Source organism: Lynx canadensis, chromosome B4 (assembly GCF_007474595.2).
Source record: "Lynx canadensis isolate LIC74 chromosome B4, mLynCan4.pri.v2, whole genome shotgun sequence".
In the NCBI taxonomy this organism is placed as follows: Eukaryota; Metazoa; Chordata; class Mammalia; order Carnivora; family Felidae; genus Lynx; species Lynx canadensis.
Genome location: NC_044309.1, coordinates 75461871 through 75477448, shown reverse-complemented (window position 1 = coordinate 75477448; position 15578 = coordinate 75461871). Strand labels below are relative to the sequence as shown.

General features: G+C 55.3%; 1 protein-coding gene across 1 annotated transcript in view; it reads left to right on the top strand.

Annotated features, from left to right (window-relative positions):
* Positions 1-15464, top strand: part of KMT2D (lysine methyltransferase 2D) — a 40358-nt gene extending 24894 nt beyond the window's left edge. Inside the window, exons 36-55 of the mRNA XM_030322509.1 lie at positions 449-572; positions 721-805; positions 911-977; positions 1083-1315; positions 1416-4229; positions 4364-4504; positions 4628-4795; positions 4952-5111; positions 5745-5820; positions 5997-6172; positions 6270-6400; positions 7069-7201; positions 7277-7404; positions 7555-8695; positions 9546-9682; positions 9775-9905; positions 11569-11854; positions 12094-12167; positions 12292-12400; positions 12565-15464. Of these exons, the coding sequence (XP_030178369.1) occupies positions 449-572; positions 721-805; positions 911-977; positions 1083-1315; positions 1416-4229; positions 4364-4504; positions 4628-4795; positions 4952-5111; positions 5745-5820; positions 5997-6172; positions 6270-6400; positions 7069-7201; positions 7277-7404; positions 7555-8695; positions 9546-9682; positions 9775-9905; positions 11569-11854; positions 12094-12167; positions 12292-12400; positions 12565-12657 (6407 nt within the window). The 3' untranslated portion in view covers positions 12658-15464. The remainder of the gene's footprint in view (positions 1-448; positions 573-720; positions 806-910; positions 978-1082; positions 1316-1415; positions 4230-4363; positions 4505-4627; positions 4796-4951; positions 5112-5744; positions 5821-5996; positions 6173-6269; positions 6401-7068; positions 7202-7276; positions 7405-7554; positions 8696-9545; positions 9683-9774; positions 9906-11568; positions 11855-12093; positions 12168-12291; positions 12401-12564) is intronic.
* Positions 15465-15578: the final 114 nt, after the last annotated feature.

The window sequence follows — 15578 nt, the reverse complement described above, 5'->3', positions numbered from 1 at the left end:
AGTGCCCACATCTAGGGTTCTTGGGCTGCACTAGTTGCCCTAAGAGTACTTCTGTTGAAGAATGCTTTCTAGGTCATAAAGTGTACTCACAGTCTTTGTTACATTTGATCCTCATGGTAGTTCTGTGAGGTCAGCAGAGTAGGGAATCACAAGGTCTGTCAAATAGAGGAGGAAACTGAGGCTCAGAGAAGTCAAATGACGTTGATACATTAGCTCAGCAAATGTTTACTGAGTACCCTTTAGCACTGTGCGAGTAAAAACAGGGCCACTATCTTGTGAATAATAAAGCGGAGTCAGCCAGGCTCCCTGGCTCCTAGTTTTTCTAACACTTTCTTGCCATGCCATTGTTCTACTTGGTTTGGTGGAGGTCAAGGTGTTGGAAGGAATGGCAGATGCAAAGTGGAGTATTGAATCCAATGTCCAGCTTACTTGGCTCTCCCCTCTCCAGATCTGGACAAATTTGCAGCAGAAGATATCATTGATCCCATTGCAAAGGCCAAGATGGTGGCTTTGAAAGGCATCAAGAAAGTGATGGCTCAGGGCAGCATTGGAGTGGCACCTGGTATGAACAGGTAAGACGTGGGAGGTGGGGGGTGGTTGGCTCTTTCCTTTCCCAGTCTTTTCCCTCTCCTTCCTGGTCCCCTTCCCTACTTGTCCCACCTCTTTGCCTTTCAACGTTCCCCATCACCTGTGCATCCCCTTTGCTTTGGTGGACTCCAGGCAGCAAGTATCTCTGCTAGCCCAGAGGCTCTCAGGGGGGCCCGGCAGTGATCTGCAGAACCACGTGGCAGCTGGGAGTGGCCAGGTAAGTGATCAGTTGGGAGTAGGAACTTGTGTCCTATACAATCAGGCCACCCTTTTTAGGGCCTAGTATGGAACAATGACCCTTTAGCAGTCTCTCTCATCACAGGAGCGGAGTGCTGGTGACCCTTCCCAGCCTCGTCCCAATCCACCCACCTTTGCCCAGGGAGTGATCAGTGAGTAGGGGGATGGGGAGGAGTGTGCAAGGGAGTGGGGTGTGTGGAAGAAGAGGGATTGGGATCACCCTTCTGCAGCTCCTGACACCCTGTTTCCTTTCCCAGATGAGGCTGACCAGCGGCAGTATGAGGAATGGCTGTTTCATACCCAGCAGCTCCTACAGATGCAGCTGAAGGTGCTAGAGGAGCAGATCGGTGTGCATCGCAAGTCCCGGAAGGCTCTGTGTGCCAAACAGCGCACTGCCAAGAAGGCTGGCCGTGAGTTCCCAGAAGCTGATGCTGAGAAGCTCAAGCTGGTTACAGAGCAGCAGAGCAAGATCCAGAAACAGCTGGATCAGGTAGGGAAAGCAGACTTCAGCCTAGAAACCAGGAGCCCAGGGAACAGGGATGGCTCCGATGGGCAGGCCCCAGGCTCACCTCCCAACCCTCCTGTGTTAGGTCCGGAAGCAGCAGAAGGAGCACACCAACCTCATGGCAGAATATCGGAATAAGCAGCAGCAACAGCAGCAACAGCAGCAACAGCAACACTCAGCTGTGCTGGCCCTCAGCCCTTCCCAGAGTCCCCGGCTACTCACCAAGCTCCCCGGTCAGCTGATCCCTGGCCATGGGCTGCAGCCACCACAGGGGCCTCCGGGTGGGCAAGCTGCAGGTCTTCGCCTGCCCCCAGGGGGCATGGCTCTCCCTGGACAGCCTGGTGGCCCTTTCCTCAACACCTCCCTGGCCCAGCAGCAGCAACAGCAACATTCTGGTGGGACTGGGGCCTTGGCTGGCCCCTCAGGGGGCTTTTTCCCTGGCAACCTTGCTCTTCGAGGCCTAGGACCTGATTCGAGACTTTTACAGGAGAGGCAGCTACAGCTCCAGCAGCAACGCATGCAACTAGCCCAGAAATTGCAGCAGCAGCAACAGCAACAGCACCTCCTAGGACAGGTGGCAATCCAGCAGCAACAGCAGCAGAGCTTGGGGGTACAGGCAAACCAGGCTCTGGGTCCCAAGCCCCCGGGGCTTCTGCCTCCCAGTAGCCATCAAGGCCTCTTGGTCCAGCAGCTGTCCCCGCAACCACCCCAGGGGCCCCAGGGCATGCTGGGCCCTGCCCAGGTGGCAGTGTTACAGCAGCAGCAGCAGCACCCTGGAGCTTTGGGGCCCCAGGGTCCTCACAGACAGGTACTTCTTACCCAGTCCCGGGTGCTGAGTTCCCCCCAGCTGGCACAGCAGGGTCAGGGCCTTATGGGACACCGGCTGGTCACAGCCCAGCAGCAGCAGCAGCAACAGCACCAACAGCAGGGATCCATGGCAGGCCTTTCCCATCTTCAGCAGGGCCTGATGCCACACAGCGGGCAGCCCAAACTGAGTGCTCAGCCCATGGCTTCCTTACAGCAGCAGCAGCTTCAGCAGCAGCAGCTACAGCAGCAACAACAGCAGCAGCAGCAGCTACAGCAGCAACAACAGCAGCTACAGCAGCAGCAGCAGCTACAACAGCAGCAGCTGCAGCAGCAGCAACAACTACAACAACAGCAACTACAGCAGCAGCAGCTACAGCAGCAACAGCAACAACAATTGCAGCAGCAGCAACAGCAGCAGCAGCAGCAGCAACAGCAGCAGATGGGCCTCTTGAACCAGAGTCGAACTTTATTGTCTCCCCAGCAGCAGCAGCAGCAGCAGCAGCAGCAGCAGCAGCAGCAGCAGCAGCAGCAGCAGCAGGTGACCCTTGGCCCTGGCATACCAGCCAAGCCTGTGCAACACTTTTCTAACCCCGGAACCCTGGGCCCAACTGTCCTCTTGACGGGCAAGGAACAAAGCATTGTAGAGACAGCTCTTCCTCCAGAGGCCACTGAGGGGCCCTCCACACATCAGGGAGGGCCGTTAGCAATAGGGACTATACCTGAGTCAGTGGCGACCGAACCTGGGGAGGTAAAGCCTTCGCTCTCCGGGGACTCACAGCTCCTGCTTGTCCAGCCCCAGGCCCAGCCTCAGCCCAACCCTGTGCAGCTGCAGCCACCTCTGAGGGTCCCAGGGCAACAGCAGCAGCAAGTTAACTTGCTCCACACAGGAGGTGTGGGAAGCCATGGGCAAGCAGGCAGCGGATCATCTTCTGAGGCCTCATCTATGCCCCACCTGCTGGCCCAATCCTCTGTTCCTTTAGGGGAGCAGCCTGGGACCATGACCCAGAACCTTCTGGGTTCCCAACAGCCCCTTGGACTAGAGCGGCCAGTGCAGAATAATGCAGGGCCACAGCCTGCCAAATCAGGACCTGTCCCCCAGGCTGGGCAGGGCCTGCCCGGGGCTGGCGTCATGCCTACGGTGGGTCAGCTTCGAGCACAGCTCCAAGGAGTCCTGGCCAAAAACCCCCAGCTGCGGCACTTGAGTCCACAGCAGCAGCAGCAGCTACAGGCGCTCCTCATGCAGCGGCAGCTGCAGCAGAGTCAGTCAGTGCGCCATGCCCCACCCTACCAGGAGCCTGGGGCCCAGCCCTCTCCCCTCCAGGGCCTCCTAGGCCGCCAGCCTCAACTTGGGGGCTTCCCTGGATCCCAGACTGGCCCCCTCCAGGAGCTAGGGGCAGGGCTTCGACCTCAGGGCCCACCCCGGCTCCCCACCCCACAAGGAGCCTTATCCACAGGACCAGTCGTTGGCCCTGTCCATCCCACACCTCCACCATCCAGCCCCCAGGAGCCAAAGAGACCTTCCTCACAGCCCCCAGGAGCCAGCCCCCTGGTCCCATCCCAGCTCCCCTCTGAGGCCCAGCTCACCCCCACCCAGCCAGGGACTCCAAAACCCCAGGGCCCATCCTTGGAGCTGCCTCCTGGGAGGGTCTCACCTGCTGCTGCCCAGCTTGCAGATACCTTCTTTGGCAAGGGGCTGGGACCTTGGGACCCCCCAGACAACCTAGTGGAAGCCCAGAAGCCAGAGCAGAGCATTCATCTGGAGCAGGTGAATGGGCAGGCAGTGCCTGAGCCACCCCATCTCAGCATCAAGCAGGAGCCTCGGGAAGAGCCATGTGCCCTGGGAGCCCAGGCGGTGAAGAGGGAGGCCAACGGGGAGCCAATAGGGGCACCAGGTACCAGCAACCACCTCCTGCTGGCAGGCCCCCGCTCAGAGGCCGGGCATCTGCTCTTGCAGAAGCTTCTACGGGCAAAGAATGTGCAACTCAGCACTGGGCGGGGGCCCGAGGGGCTGCGAGCTGAGATCAACGGGCACATTGACAGCAAGCTGGCTGGGCTGGAGCAGAAACTACAGGGTACCCCCAGCAACAAGGAGGTGAGTACTTTAGATGGATTGGAGCAGATAGAATTGGGGCTGCAACCTAGGGCAGCGTGAGGATGTCTGGTTCAAACAGGAGGCGAGGGCTCTGAGGAAGACAGCAGCCTTCACTGTGGGTTTATCTGGCTTAGGATACAGCAGCAAGGAAGCCTTTGACACCAAAGCCCAAGCGGGTACAGAAGGCAAGCGACAGGTTGGTGAGCTCCCGAAAGAAGCTGCGGAAGGAGGACGGGGTCAGGGCCAGCGAGGCCTTGCTGAAACAGCTGAAACAGGTGACCCCCAGGAGCCAGCCCCCTGGTCCCATCCCAGGATAGGGGGCACTCTGGCCCCCAGCTGTGCGGTGGCAGAGATGTACACACTGTGGGTTTCCAACCTTGTCATCTTGCCCCTCTTAGGAGCTGTCCCTGCTGCCCTTAACGGAGCCTACCATCACCGCCAATTTTAGCCTCTTTGCTCCCTTCGGCAGTGGCTGCCCGGTCAATGGGCAATGCCAGCTGAGGGGGGCCTTTGGAAGTGGGGCGCTGTCCACGGGCCCTGACTACTATTCCCAGCTGCTTACCAAGGTCAGAAAAACGGCAATACCTCTTGGGGATGACGAGGTTCTTGGGGAGGTGGAGGTGGGAATGGAAGATGAGGAAATTGCTGATGTCGTGTGGGGCCAGGAGATTACATCAGTCTCCCTATGCCATCTTGCACACAACACCCCACCCCACCCCCAGAATAACCTGAGTAACCCGCCGACACCACCCTCGTCGCTGCCCCCCACCCCACCCCCATCGGTGCAGCAGAAGATGGTGAATGGCGTCACTCCATCTGAAGAGCTGGGGGAGCACCCCAAGGATGCTGCCTCTGCCCGGGATACTGAAGGGACACTGAGGGGTAAGTCAGGAGCAGAGTGGGCCTCTCCTTCTCTGGTAGGATTTAGTGCTGGGGGTCCAAGTTGGTTAGTGTCCCCTCTCATACAGTTTGAGAGGAATGGTTGCATGTTGCCCCGTGCTCACATATGACAGGATACCTGAGGTTAGGAAGGGCCTCTTCAGGGCTGATGAGTTGGAAGCAGGGAGTCCAGAGAACAGGCAACAGAGGAGGTAGATGGCAGGGAAAGGGGTAATGAGGCTTTTGTTGGTGAGGAACAATCCTGCTTGAGTGGTTATAGAACTACAGTGAAATCTGGATTTGAATTCAGGTTCCTGTATTAATTTAGTTGTGTTAGCACAGCTAAGTAACACGGTTGATTTGTGTGGGCCCCAATTTCCTCACTATAAAGAGGTGTGATATTATTCCTCTGCTGGAGTTGTTAAAAGATGATAAACAAAGCCCAGGGCCTGACATAGAGGAAAGGCTCAATAAATACAGCTCATCTGCCCCAGATTTGTAGGTCGGTGGGTAGGTAGACAGCAGTTCGTAATAGCTAAGCTAGATCTTATACTAGTTAGGCCTGAAATATGGGGGAGAAAGCCGTGTCAGCTCTGGTCACCAGCCTGACTTTTCTTCTCCCTTTCTACTCTTCAGATACTTCAGAGGTGAAGAGTCTAGACCTGCTGGCTGCCTTGCCTACACCCCCTCACAATCAGACTGAGGATGTCAGGTGGGGGCAGCCAGAAATGGGGATGAGGAATGGGAGTACCGGACCGGGGCAGGTTGTTTCATCTTTCCTTTGGCCAATGGCAGATTTCAAATCCGGCTATGACATCGACTAATTTCTAGATTTGGGAGGGGGAGTCTGCAGGGCAGTACCAGCAAATGTCTACTTTTGGCCCACAGGATGGAGAGTGATGAGGACAGCGATTCTCCTGACAGCATTGTGCCGGCTTCGTCCCCCGAGAGTATCCTGGGGGAGGAGGCCCCTCGTTTCCCTCAGCTCGGCTCAGGCCGGTGGGAGCAGGATGACCGGGCTCTCTCCCCTGTCATCCCCATCATTCCTCGGGCCAGTATCCCAGGTAGAGGCTGCTCTGGGTGTGGGCCAGGCAGGGCTGGGTTGTCCGAGCTGGGGGGAGAGAGGCAGCTAGAGCTTACACAGGTCCCTCTCTCATTCAGTCTTCCCAGATACCAAACCTTATGGGGCCCTGGACCTGGAGGCCCCTGGAAAGCTGCCTGCCACAACTTGGGAAAAGGGCAAAGGAAGTGAGGTGTCAGTCATGCTGACGGTCTCTGCTGCTGCAGCCAAGGTGTGTCCTGGGGGTACCTTGGAGACCAAGGGGATCCTGGTCAGAAGGCAGCCCATGGAGCTTGTGTGGATAAGTTCAGTCACTCAGAACTATGCACTAGGACCTGCTGTGTGTGAGTGCCTGGGCCGGAGGCTTCAGGATTAGGGTAAATAAAGCATGAGAGGTCCCTGCCCTCAGGGGGGCTCCCTGTCCATTGGTAGACCCAAGTCAACAAATGAGGAGAGTTGCACATGACGCGACAAATGCTGTAAGACAGCATGTCTTCAGTCACATTTGGTAGAACTCTTGTTATTTTATTGTTAATGTTGGCGGGGTTTTGTGGTCAAAGAAAATTGGAAATCCCGGTAGAAACCACAAAACAAGTTTCTTTACTACAAGGTTCCTCAGATCCTTTAATTTGCTAATGTGTATCGTGAGTCTCCAGGTCGTGGATATAGCCTGTGTCATTCCTAAACTCGGTTGGCACTGGTCCCTTTTGGTGGAGCGCCCATTCATGTCCGTAGCAGTCTTGGAAAGGTGCTATGAAGGAAGCGTGTGAGAAGGGCAGGACTGACTGGCTGCTTGGGGAGTGGGCTTCTGGGTGTTGAAGGGTGTCCCCGTCAAACTGGTGACAGTGCTCACTCCGCACTGCCGACACAGCCCTCCCATCCCCTTCCCTGCCCTGGTAGAACCTGAATGGTGTGATGGTGGCGGTGGCAGAGCTGCTGAGCATGAAGATCCCCAACTCCTATGAGGTGCTGTTCCCAGAGAGCCCTGCCCGGGCAGGCATTGAGCCTAAGAAGGGGGAAGCCGAGGGCCCTGGTGAGTGTGGCAGGAAAACTTGGGACCTGCGGGGAATGCTTCTGGTGGGAGGTCCTGATCCCTTCCTTCCTGCAGGAGGGAAAGAAAAGGGTCTGGGAGGCAAGAGCCCAGAAGCTGGCCCTGATTGGCTGAAACAGTTTGATGCAGTGTTGCCTGGCTATACCCTCAAGAGCCAGCTAGACATCTTGAGCCTCCTGAAACAGGTGGGTCTGGGGGAGAAAGGGAGGTGGGTGTCTGGCTAGGGCAAAGAAGGCAGAGGGCTTTGGGGAGAGTGGCATCCGGGTGAGAGGAGGGAGGGGGCTAGTTAAGTGAGGAGCTGGCACTAATGATACCGGGCACGTGCCCTCCCATAGGAGAGCCCTGCCCCAGAGCCACCCACCCAACACAGCTACACCTACAATGTCTCCAACCTGGATGTGCGACAGCTCTCAGCCCCGCCTCCTGAAGAACCCTCCCCGCCCCCATCCCCCTTGGCACCCTCTCCTGCCAGCCCCCCTGCTGAACCCCTGGCTGAACTCCCGGCTGAACCCTCAGCTGAGCCACCTGTCCCCTCGCCTCTGCCACTGGCCTCATCCCCTGAATCAGCCCGACCCAAGCCCCGAGCCCGGCCCCCTGAAGAAGGTGAAGATTCCCGGCCCCCTCGCCTCAAGAAGTGGAAGGGGGTGCGTTGGAAGCGGCTGCGGCTGCTGCTGACCATTCAGAAGGCCGGTGGACGGCAGGAGGATGAGCGGGAAGTGGCGGAGTTTATGGAACAGCTCGGCACAGCCCTGCGACCCGACAAGGTGCCTCGCGACATGCGGCGCTGCTGCTTCTGTCACGAGGAGGGTGATGGGGCCACTGATGGACCTGCCCGCCTGCTGAACCTGGACCTGGACCTGTGGGTGCACCTCAACTGCGCTCTGTGGTCCACGGAGGTATATGAGACCCAGGGCGGGGCACTGATGAACGTGGAGGTTGCCCTGCACCGAGGACTGCTCACCAAGTGCTCCCTGTGCCAGCGCACCGGTGCCACCAGCAGCTGCAATCGAATGCGTTGTCCCAACGTCTACCATTTTGCCTGTGCCATCCGCGCCAAGTGCATGTTCTTCAAGGACAAGACCATGCTGTGTCCAATGCATAAGATCAAGGGACCCTGTGAGCAGGAGCTGAGCTCTTTTGCTGTCTTCCGGCGGGTCTACATTGAGCGGGATGAGGTGAAGCAAATCGCCAGCATCATCCAGCGGGGAGAGCGGCTGCACATGTTCCGTGTAGGGGGCCTTGTGTTCCATGCCATTGGACAGCTGCTCCCTCACCAAATGGCCGACTTCCACAGTGCCACTGCCCTTTATCCTGTGGGCTATGAGGCCACACGCATCTACTGGAGCCTCCGCACCAACAACCGCCGCTGCTGCTACCGCTGCTCCATCGGCGAGAACAACGGAAGGCCCGAGTTCATAATCAAAGTCATCGAGCAGGGCCTGGAGGACCTGGTCTTCACCGACGCCTCCCCCCAGGGTGAGCACTGGGCCCTTCAAATGGTAATACGGAAATGGGAGAGATCCTCAGGGTCTTTGTGAGTGACCTTCCTCCCCTGACCTCGGGCAGGTAGAGGTCTTCTAGAGATCCCCAGAGAAAGTGTTTTAGCCTCTCTTGGTCACCTTAATTCTCTTGTAATTGAAGATGTTTTGCTAGTCTACTTCGTGTATTCTAGCTTCTTTTCCTACCTGCAGTGGAACTAAAGAATATTCTGGTTCTGAGACCGCATCATCTAGCTCACCCACCCTGTTCTTAACCACGTGTTCCTTATGGTTGCTTCGCCCTGGTCAAAATTCTGTTGATCTTAGTTTTAGCGTTAATGATAAAAATAAGTGAGCGTGTACCATGTGGCACAAACTAATGTAAGTGACTCATACAGGTGATTTTGTTTATGCCAACCCTATGATGTAAGTACTTTCATTTTGCCCAGTTTATACATAAAGAAACAGAGCCTTAGAGAAATTTGAGTATTTGGCTTAAGGGCCTAAAGCCTGTGCTGGAACTTGAACCCAAGTCTTCCCAAGTCCAGAGCATGCCTATTGTTCTGGCTCTCGGTTAGTCACTGTGGCCTGTGCTGGGGCTTCTGGGCCTTGGGTCCATGTTTGTGTGTCATAGGGCTCTGTGATGCCCCTCCAGGGTAGGAAGCCTTCTGGTTTGTTGAGGGAGAGTGGGACTGGGAGGCCAGTGGAGGGTCCTGAAGAACGACACAGCCTCGTGACAGGGAGGTGTGCAGGCCGCAGGAAATGACCATAGCTCCAAATGGAGGTTAGGGCTGAGGTCAGTGAGCAGAAATCGCCTCTGAGGGCTGCTCTCTTTCTTTGCCTCTTAGCTGTGTGGAATCGCATCATTGAGCCTGTGGCTGCCATGAGAAAAGAGGCCGACATGCTGCGGCTCTTCCCTGAGTACCTGAAAGGCGAGGAGCTCTTTGGGCTGACGGTGCACGCCGTGCTGCGCATAGCTGAATCAGTAAGGAGGGGCTGGGGGCCAGGTGGGCACCGGGGACTCTGGTCCTGCCCCCAAAATGCTCAGGCTAAGGCAAGCACGGCCTGTGCCCACAGCTGCCTGGAGTGGAGAGCTGTCAAAACTATTTATTCCGCTATGGACGCCACCCCCTGATGGAGCTGCCACTCATGATCAATCCCACTGGTTGTGCCCGATCGGAGCCTAAAATCCTCACACACTACAAACGGTGAGCTTGTGTGTGGGGGGGCTGTGGGATGTGGGAGTGGGTAGTTGGTAGGAACCCTCCGGCCAATTAGGAGGGTTTGGGGGTTCACTCTAGGCCTCCTGATTAGAGGGTATGCAGGTATCACTTAGGGTATCCCTTTCCTCTTCCTCCACCCTGCTCAGGTATCCTAGGTTGGCCTGGGGTCTGGGATAGTCTTATCTTGGGCACCCTGGGAATGGCTACTGGGGAGGTTCTGGGTAGATGGTGGTGAAATTTTATGAAATGTGTAAGGGGGCCAGTCACCTCCTTCCTCTTATTTTGCTTCTAGGGGGCCTGTGATTCTCCCAAACCTGAGACACCCTATAAGTGTTAGGGTCACCTTCCCTTCCCCAGGCTGAGTTGGTGTCAAAAATAATTAGAAATATAATGGAAAAATACTAAAACCTTACGTTTGTATAGCACTTTATACTTTTTTTTTCAAAGCGTTTTCACATCCATTATCTCATTTGATCCTCACAACAACCTTATGAGGTAGGTAGGGCAGGTGGTATGACCCCCATTTTACAGCCAAGAAAACTGAGGCCCAGAAAAGTTAAGTGACTAGACAAAGGTCACGCAGCTGGGACCAGAACCTTACCTCTTGACTTGCGGTTCACTGCTCTTTCTGTGTGCCACGGTAGCCTGACTTTGGTCCCTGGGTAGAGGGGAGGCAGAATCCACGTAACAGGGTTTTCTTGGAGGCCTTTTGTTGCTCCTTGGGCTGTTGTAGAGTATCAGGCTCTACTACCCCAGTCATCCCTAGTCCTCGATGCAACAGTGGTTTTCAAACTTTGTGTGTTTCAGAAAGTCCTGGAACACATAAACCGAGTAAGCCGAACCTGGCCCTCTTCGTGCATAACTCCCCCTTCCCCAAATTGGATTCATCCAGAAGCATTCTCTTTTCATCTAGGTTGTGTATTGGAATTCCAATGACATTTTGTTAAAGAAAAAATAAAAACAGATTTCTGCTAAATAGAAAAGCATCAAAAACGTTTGAAAACCACTGCTCTGGGATGGGCAAGATTTTGGCTGGTGCCCTAGGGTGGTGAAGAGGCATCCTGCCAGGCAGCAGTCATTCCCCTGCACTGAGCCATCTGCACAGAGCCCAACCTTATGTCAGAGAAGGGGACAGTCTGAAGAAAGGAAAGGATACCACTTTTTGGCTATGAATTCAGAGCCACTTTTAATTCAAATCCAGCCCGATGTGGTAGACACGGCCCCCATTTTCAGGGCTTCCAGTATGTTCAGGAGGTAGAACTCGGATGTTTGAGCAAATCATGAGCTTAAATTCCAGGCCTCGGCTGCTTGGGGAAGACCTCCCAGAGGAGCATGGCCTTGTGTAATGTTTGGCAAGAGGGGGGTTTAAGGTGGGGAGATGGGAGAGCGGGCTCAGTGTAGGGGAATTGGTGCCCCCCTCTCCCTCCACACCCCACCCCCCATCCTGGGCTCTCTGTCCCACTCAGGTGTTGGAAGGGTTCCCATAACTAGTGGCTACCTCACCAAAGCCAAGACCCACATGCCTCCGCTCCATTCCCAAGACAGCACATGCCCCTAACTGGCATGTTGTGCATCCCGGGGAGGAGGCGGGTGGTGTGTGTTTGGTCTGAGGGAGAGCTGTCTTGTCATGGCCTGTGTCACCTCCCAGGCCTCACACCCTGAACAGCACCAGCATGTCCAAGGCGTATCAGAGCACCTTCACAGGCGAGACCAACACCCCATACAGCAAGCAGTTTGTGCACTCCAAGTCATCACAGTACCGGCGTCTGCGCACTGAGTGGAAGAACAATGTGTATCTGGCTCGCTCCCGTATCCAGGGCCTGGGGCTCTATGCCGCCAAGGACCTAGAAAAGCACACGATGGTCATTGAGTATATTGGCACCATCATTCGCAACGAGGTGGCCAACCGGCGGGAGAAAATCTATGAGGAGCAGGTATGGACTGGCAGAGGGGCCATCTTGGTATATGGTCTGCACTCAGCGGAGGAGCAAGGGGCAGAATCGGGGTCAGGGGAGCAGGTGGAAAGCTGCGGGAGGAGGAGGTAAGTGATGGGAGAAAGGCAGAGTAAGAAATGAAGATAAGCCCACTGCCCGCGTCTGCTACCTGATCTCACCACCAGCACCACTACCATTCTCTGATACTCTCCTCACTTGTACAACTTCTTCCTTTCCAGAATCGAGGCATCTACATGTTCCGAATAAACAATGAACATGTGATTGATGCTACGTTGACCGGAGGTCCTGCCAGGTGAGAGAGGAATGAGGAAGGGGGGATTTAGGGGTCCCTGGGTGACACTCAGGGTGGGCCAACAAGGAACCAAAGCCATCCCAACTCAGTTGCCTGGCATCCCCGACTCTGGCCCGCTGCTTAGGTACATTAACCATTCCTGTGCCCCTAACTGTGTGGCGGAAGTTGTGACGTTTGACAAGGAGGATAAAATCATCATCATCTCCAGCCGGCGAATCCCCAAAGGAGAGGAGGTGAGAGGAAGTGTCGTGTGTGAGTGACAAAGAAGCTCCCTCTTCTCTGCCATTCCCCAGAGCCAAGCTCCAAGGCCCCTACCATCAGATCAGATCTCTGCCCTCCCCTACTCCCTCTTGGGGGGGGGGGGCTGGCATTGATTTCTACCCTCTTCTCTTTCCAGCTGACCTATGACTATCAGTTTGACTTTGAGGACGATCAGCACAAGATCCCCTGCCACTGTGGAGCCTGGAATTGTCGAAAATGGATGAACTAAGAAGCTTAGAGGCTACCAGGCAGGGGAGTCCCCCCACCCCCAACCTCTTCCCTGAAAGGGATGAGGGGGAAGAGAGGTAGCAGCCAGAGCCAGGACCCAGGGCTGGGGCTGCCGGCTGACCGGAGCCCCTGGAGCAGGAGGCTGGGGCAGAGGGCCCTAGGCCAAGCCCACCCTGGGCACCAGGGGCAACCCTCTTCCCCGCCACCGGCCCCCAGGCTGGCATCTCTGCCCCCAGCTCCAGGAGGGGCCAGACAGAAGCAGCCATTGGGCATCTCAGGTTTGAGGGGGATATGGGCCGGGAACTACCCAGAAGCAACTGGGAGGCAGCAGGGAGGGGGGAGGAGGATGTGTGGCCGGGCCTCACAGCCCTGCTGCTCCCACCGACCTCTCCGGCCCAACTCAAGGCTGCAAAGAGACTTGACTAAGCTTGACAATCCCAAAGGCCGGGTCCCACACCTGGCCCTGCCTGCCGGGTCCTGCCCCCACCCTCACTCCCATCCCCTTCCCTCTCAATCTGTCTCTGTCTCCCTCTTCTCCTCTGTGTTTCTGTCTCTCTATGGGTTGTGTTTCCTTGTTTTCCACTCTGACAAATGCAACATGAACGGGAAAGAGGCGCCCAGCTGCCCAGGAGGGCGAGCCAGGCAAGCCGGGCAAGGAGACCCCGCACCCACACCTACCTCATTTAAGTGTTGGATTTTTTGCTGTTTTGAAATGTGAGACCCTCTCCAAGCCCCCTACTGCCCCGATCCTCTCTTCCACCTCACTGCCCTCTTCTGAGTGGGTGGAAGGGGGGTAGGAAGAGGAAGAAAAACAACAACAAAAAATCCATCTTTGTTTTTAATTATGGGCATGGGATGGTGGTTGAGGCTAATGATGATGAAGATTGGGGATAACTGGCCCCGAGTTGCTCTAGGACTTCCTTCTCCATCTAGACATGGGGGCAGGAGGGGGTGCTAAACCTAGGACCAGGATATCTCCCTCCTGTTTTCCCAACCCCATCATGAGCCCATTTGCCCTCCAGCCCCTGGATGGGGTGGGTGGGTGGTAGGGTGAGGGCTATCCCTGAGTGGCATGCCCATACCCAGTGAGGCAGGGTGTGGCCCGGAGCTCCCACTTTCCCTCAGTCACCAAACTGCTGCTGGTCTGGTGGGAAGGGGTGGTGATGTGGGGGTGGGGAGCTTAGTGTCAGCGCGGGGAGGGTGGGGGGTATTTATCTATTTATACATGGGATTGTACATAGTCTTGTGGGGAATGGGGGAGCCGGCTGGAGGTGAGAACCCTCCCCTCTCCCCCCACCCCCGGGGAGAGCAAATGTAAAACTACTAATTTTTGTGCTTTATATATTCTATATAAATATATCTATTTTCTTTTTACAAAACCAGTTTATAAATGGTAGGGGGGCGTGGGGCGGACACATGGAGCTCCCCTTGTGGGGGGGCCCCCTCCATAACCCAACCTACCGCCCTTTTCCTCACCCCCTCCTTCCCACCCCCTGGCTGTGACTGCTGTAAGGTGGGGGTATAGAGGCTGGGCAATTCTCACCCCCTTTGTATAGTTGGACTATGTTATAACGCACAAAAGAGAGCTGGCCCCAGGGGGAGCCAGAGGGTGATGGGTTCCCTGCCTCCCTTTCCTTCCCCTTTCTGCCCAAGCTTGTGCTGCAGTTGAACCTCTTCCTGGGGGGTAGGGGTAGGTTGGGGGTGGGTGAGGCCCCAGACCCGTCTCTAGTAGGGAGCGCGTGGGGATGAAGATGAAGCTTATATGCAGTTCTCTCCTAGGGGCTGTGGGCAAAGGACATTTTGTAATTAATATTTTCAAAAATCAAATGTCTGGAGTGTAGGGGTGGGCTTGGTGGCGGTGGATGGGCAGGCCTGCTGGAGGGGGAGCACGGTCGCTGTTGTGATTTTAGGTTTGTTTTGTTTTGTTTTTGAATTTGGGGGGTTGCGGATTGATGGGGGTAGGGAGAATTTTTTTTTTTAAGCTGCTTCCTCAACTGTTTCAAGCTGCAAATGTTTAAGAGAATAACATCCCCCCACCCCCACAGAAACCACTGTAATTAAATCAGACAGTGGGGAGACTGGGCTGCTGCCCCCAAAGCCATTGGATATTCCTTTTCCAAGAGCAAAAGGTCTAGGCTACAGGGAGGGGGAGATTGACTCCTGTGAGTCAGGCTCTGGTTGGGGCTTGGGCCCTGGGATTGGGAAAAGGGGATGGGGCAGACTTTGTAAGCATATGCTAGGTATCCGATAGTCCTGTAGAATTTAGTGAAGAAACCTTATACAGTTTTTAATTTTTATATAAACTAACTCAGACCCAAGCTACAAGGTTGGAATTTTGGTTGTTGGTTTTTTTTTTTTTTTTTTTTTAAAGTATCCCGCCTGTATAATTGCATCTGAATTCCCTTCCCGCCCGCCCCCCCCCCGTGTTTGTATTTTGGGTTGGTTTACACTTGCACATATTCAATTTTCAGTTTTTCCCTTTTACAGTCTTCTCCCCTCACCTCCAGGACCCTCCCCCTTTTTAAAAAATAAATCGCTGACAAGTGTGAATCCCGTGAAGACTTTATTTTGTGTTGTGTGTATCCTGTACAGCAAGGTTGGTCCTTCGTAACAACGGATGAAATGATTCCCTTTTTTAAAGCGCCCTCTCTCCCTCCACCCCCAGCGCCCTGTCCTTGGCATGTTTTGTATCAGCGATCATTCTGAACTGTACATAATTTATGTTGCAAGAGGCAAAGGGCAAGTTTTGGATTTTGCTTCTTCCAAGTTTGTTTTTAAACGACAAATAAAAAAAGAACATTTTAAATACAAGCGGCTCGGTCCAGTCACCCTCGCCGTCGGCGGATCCGTGAGGTCCGAGAGGACCCGGGGGAGGGCGGTTACTCAGGCCAGGCCACGCCGGAAGAGTGAACTCCCCGCCTT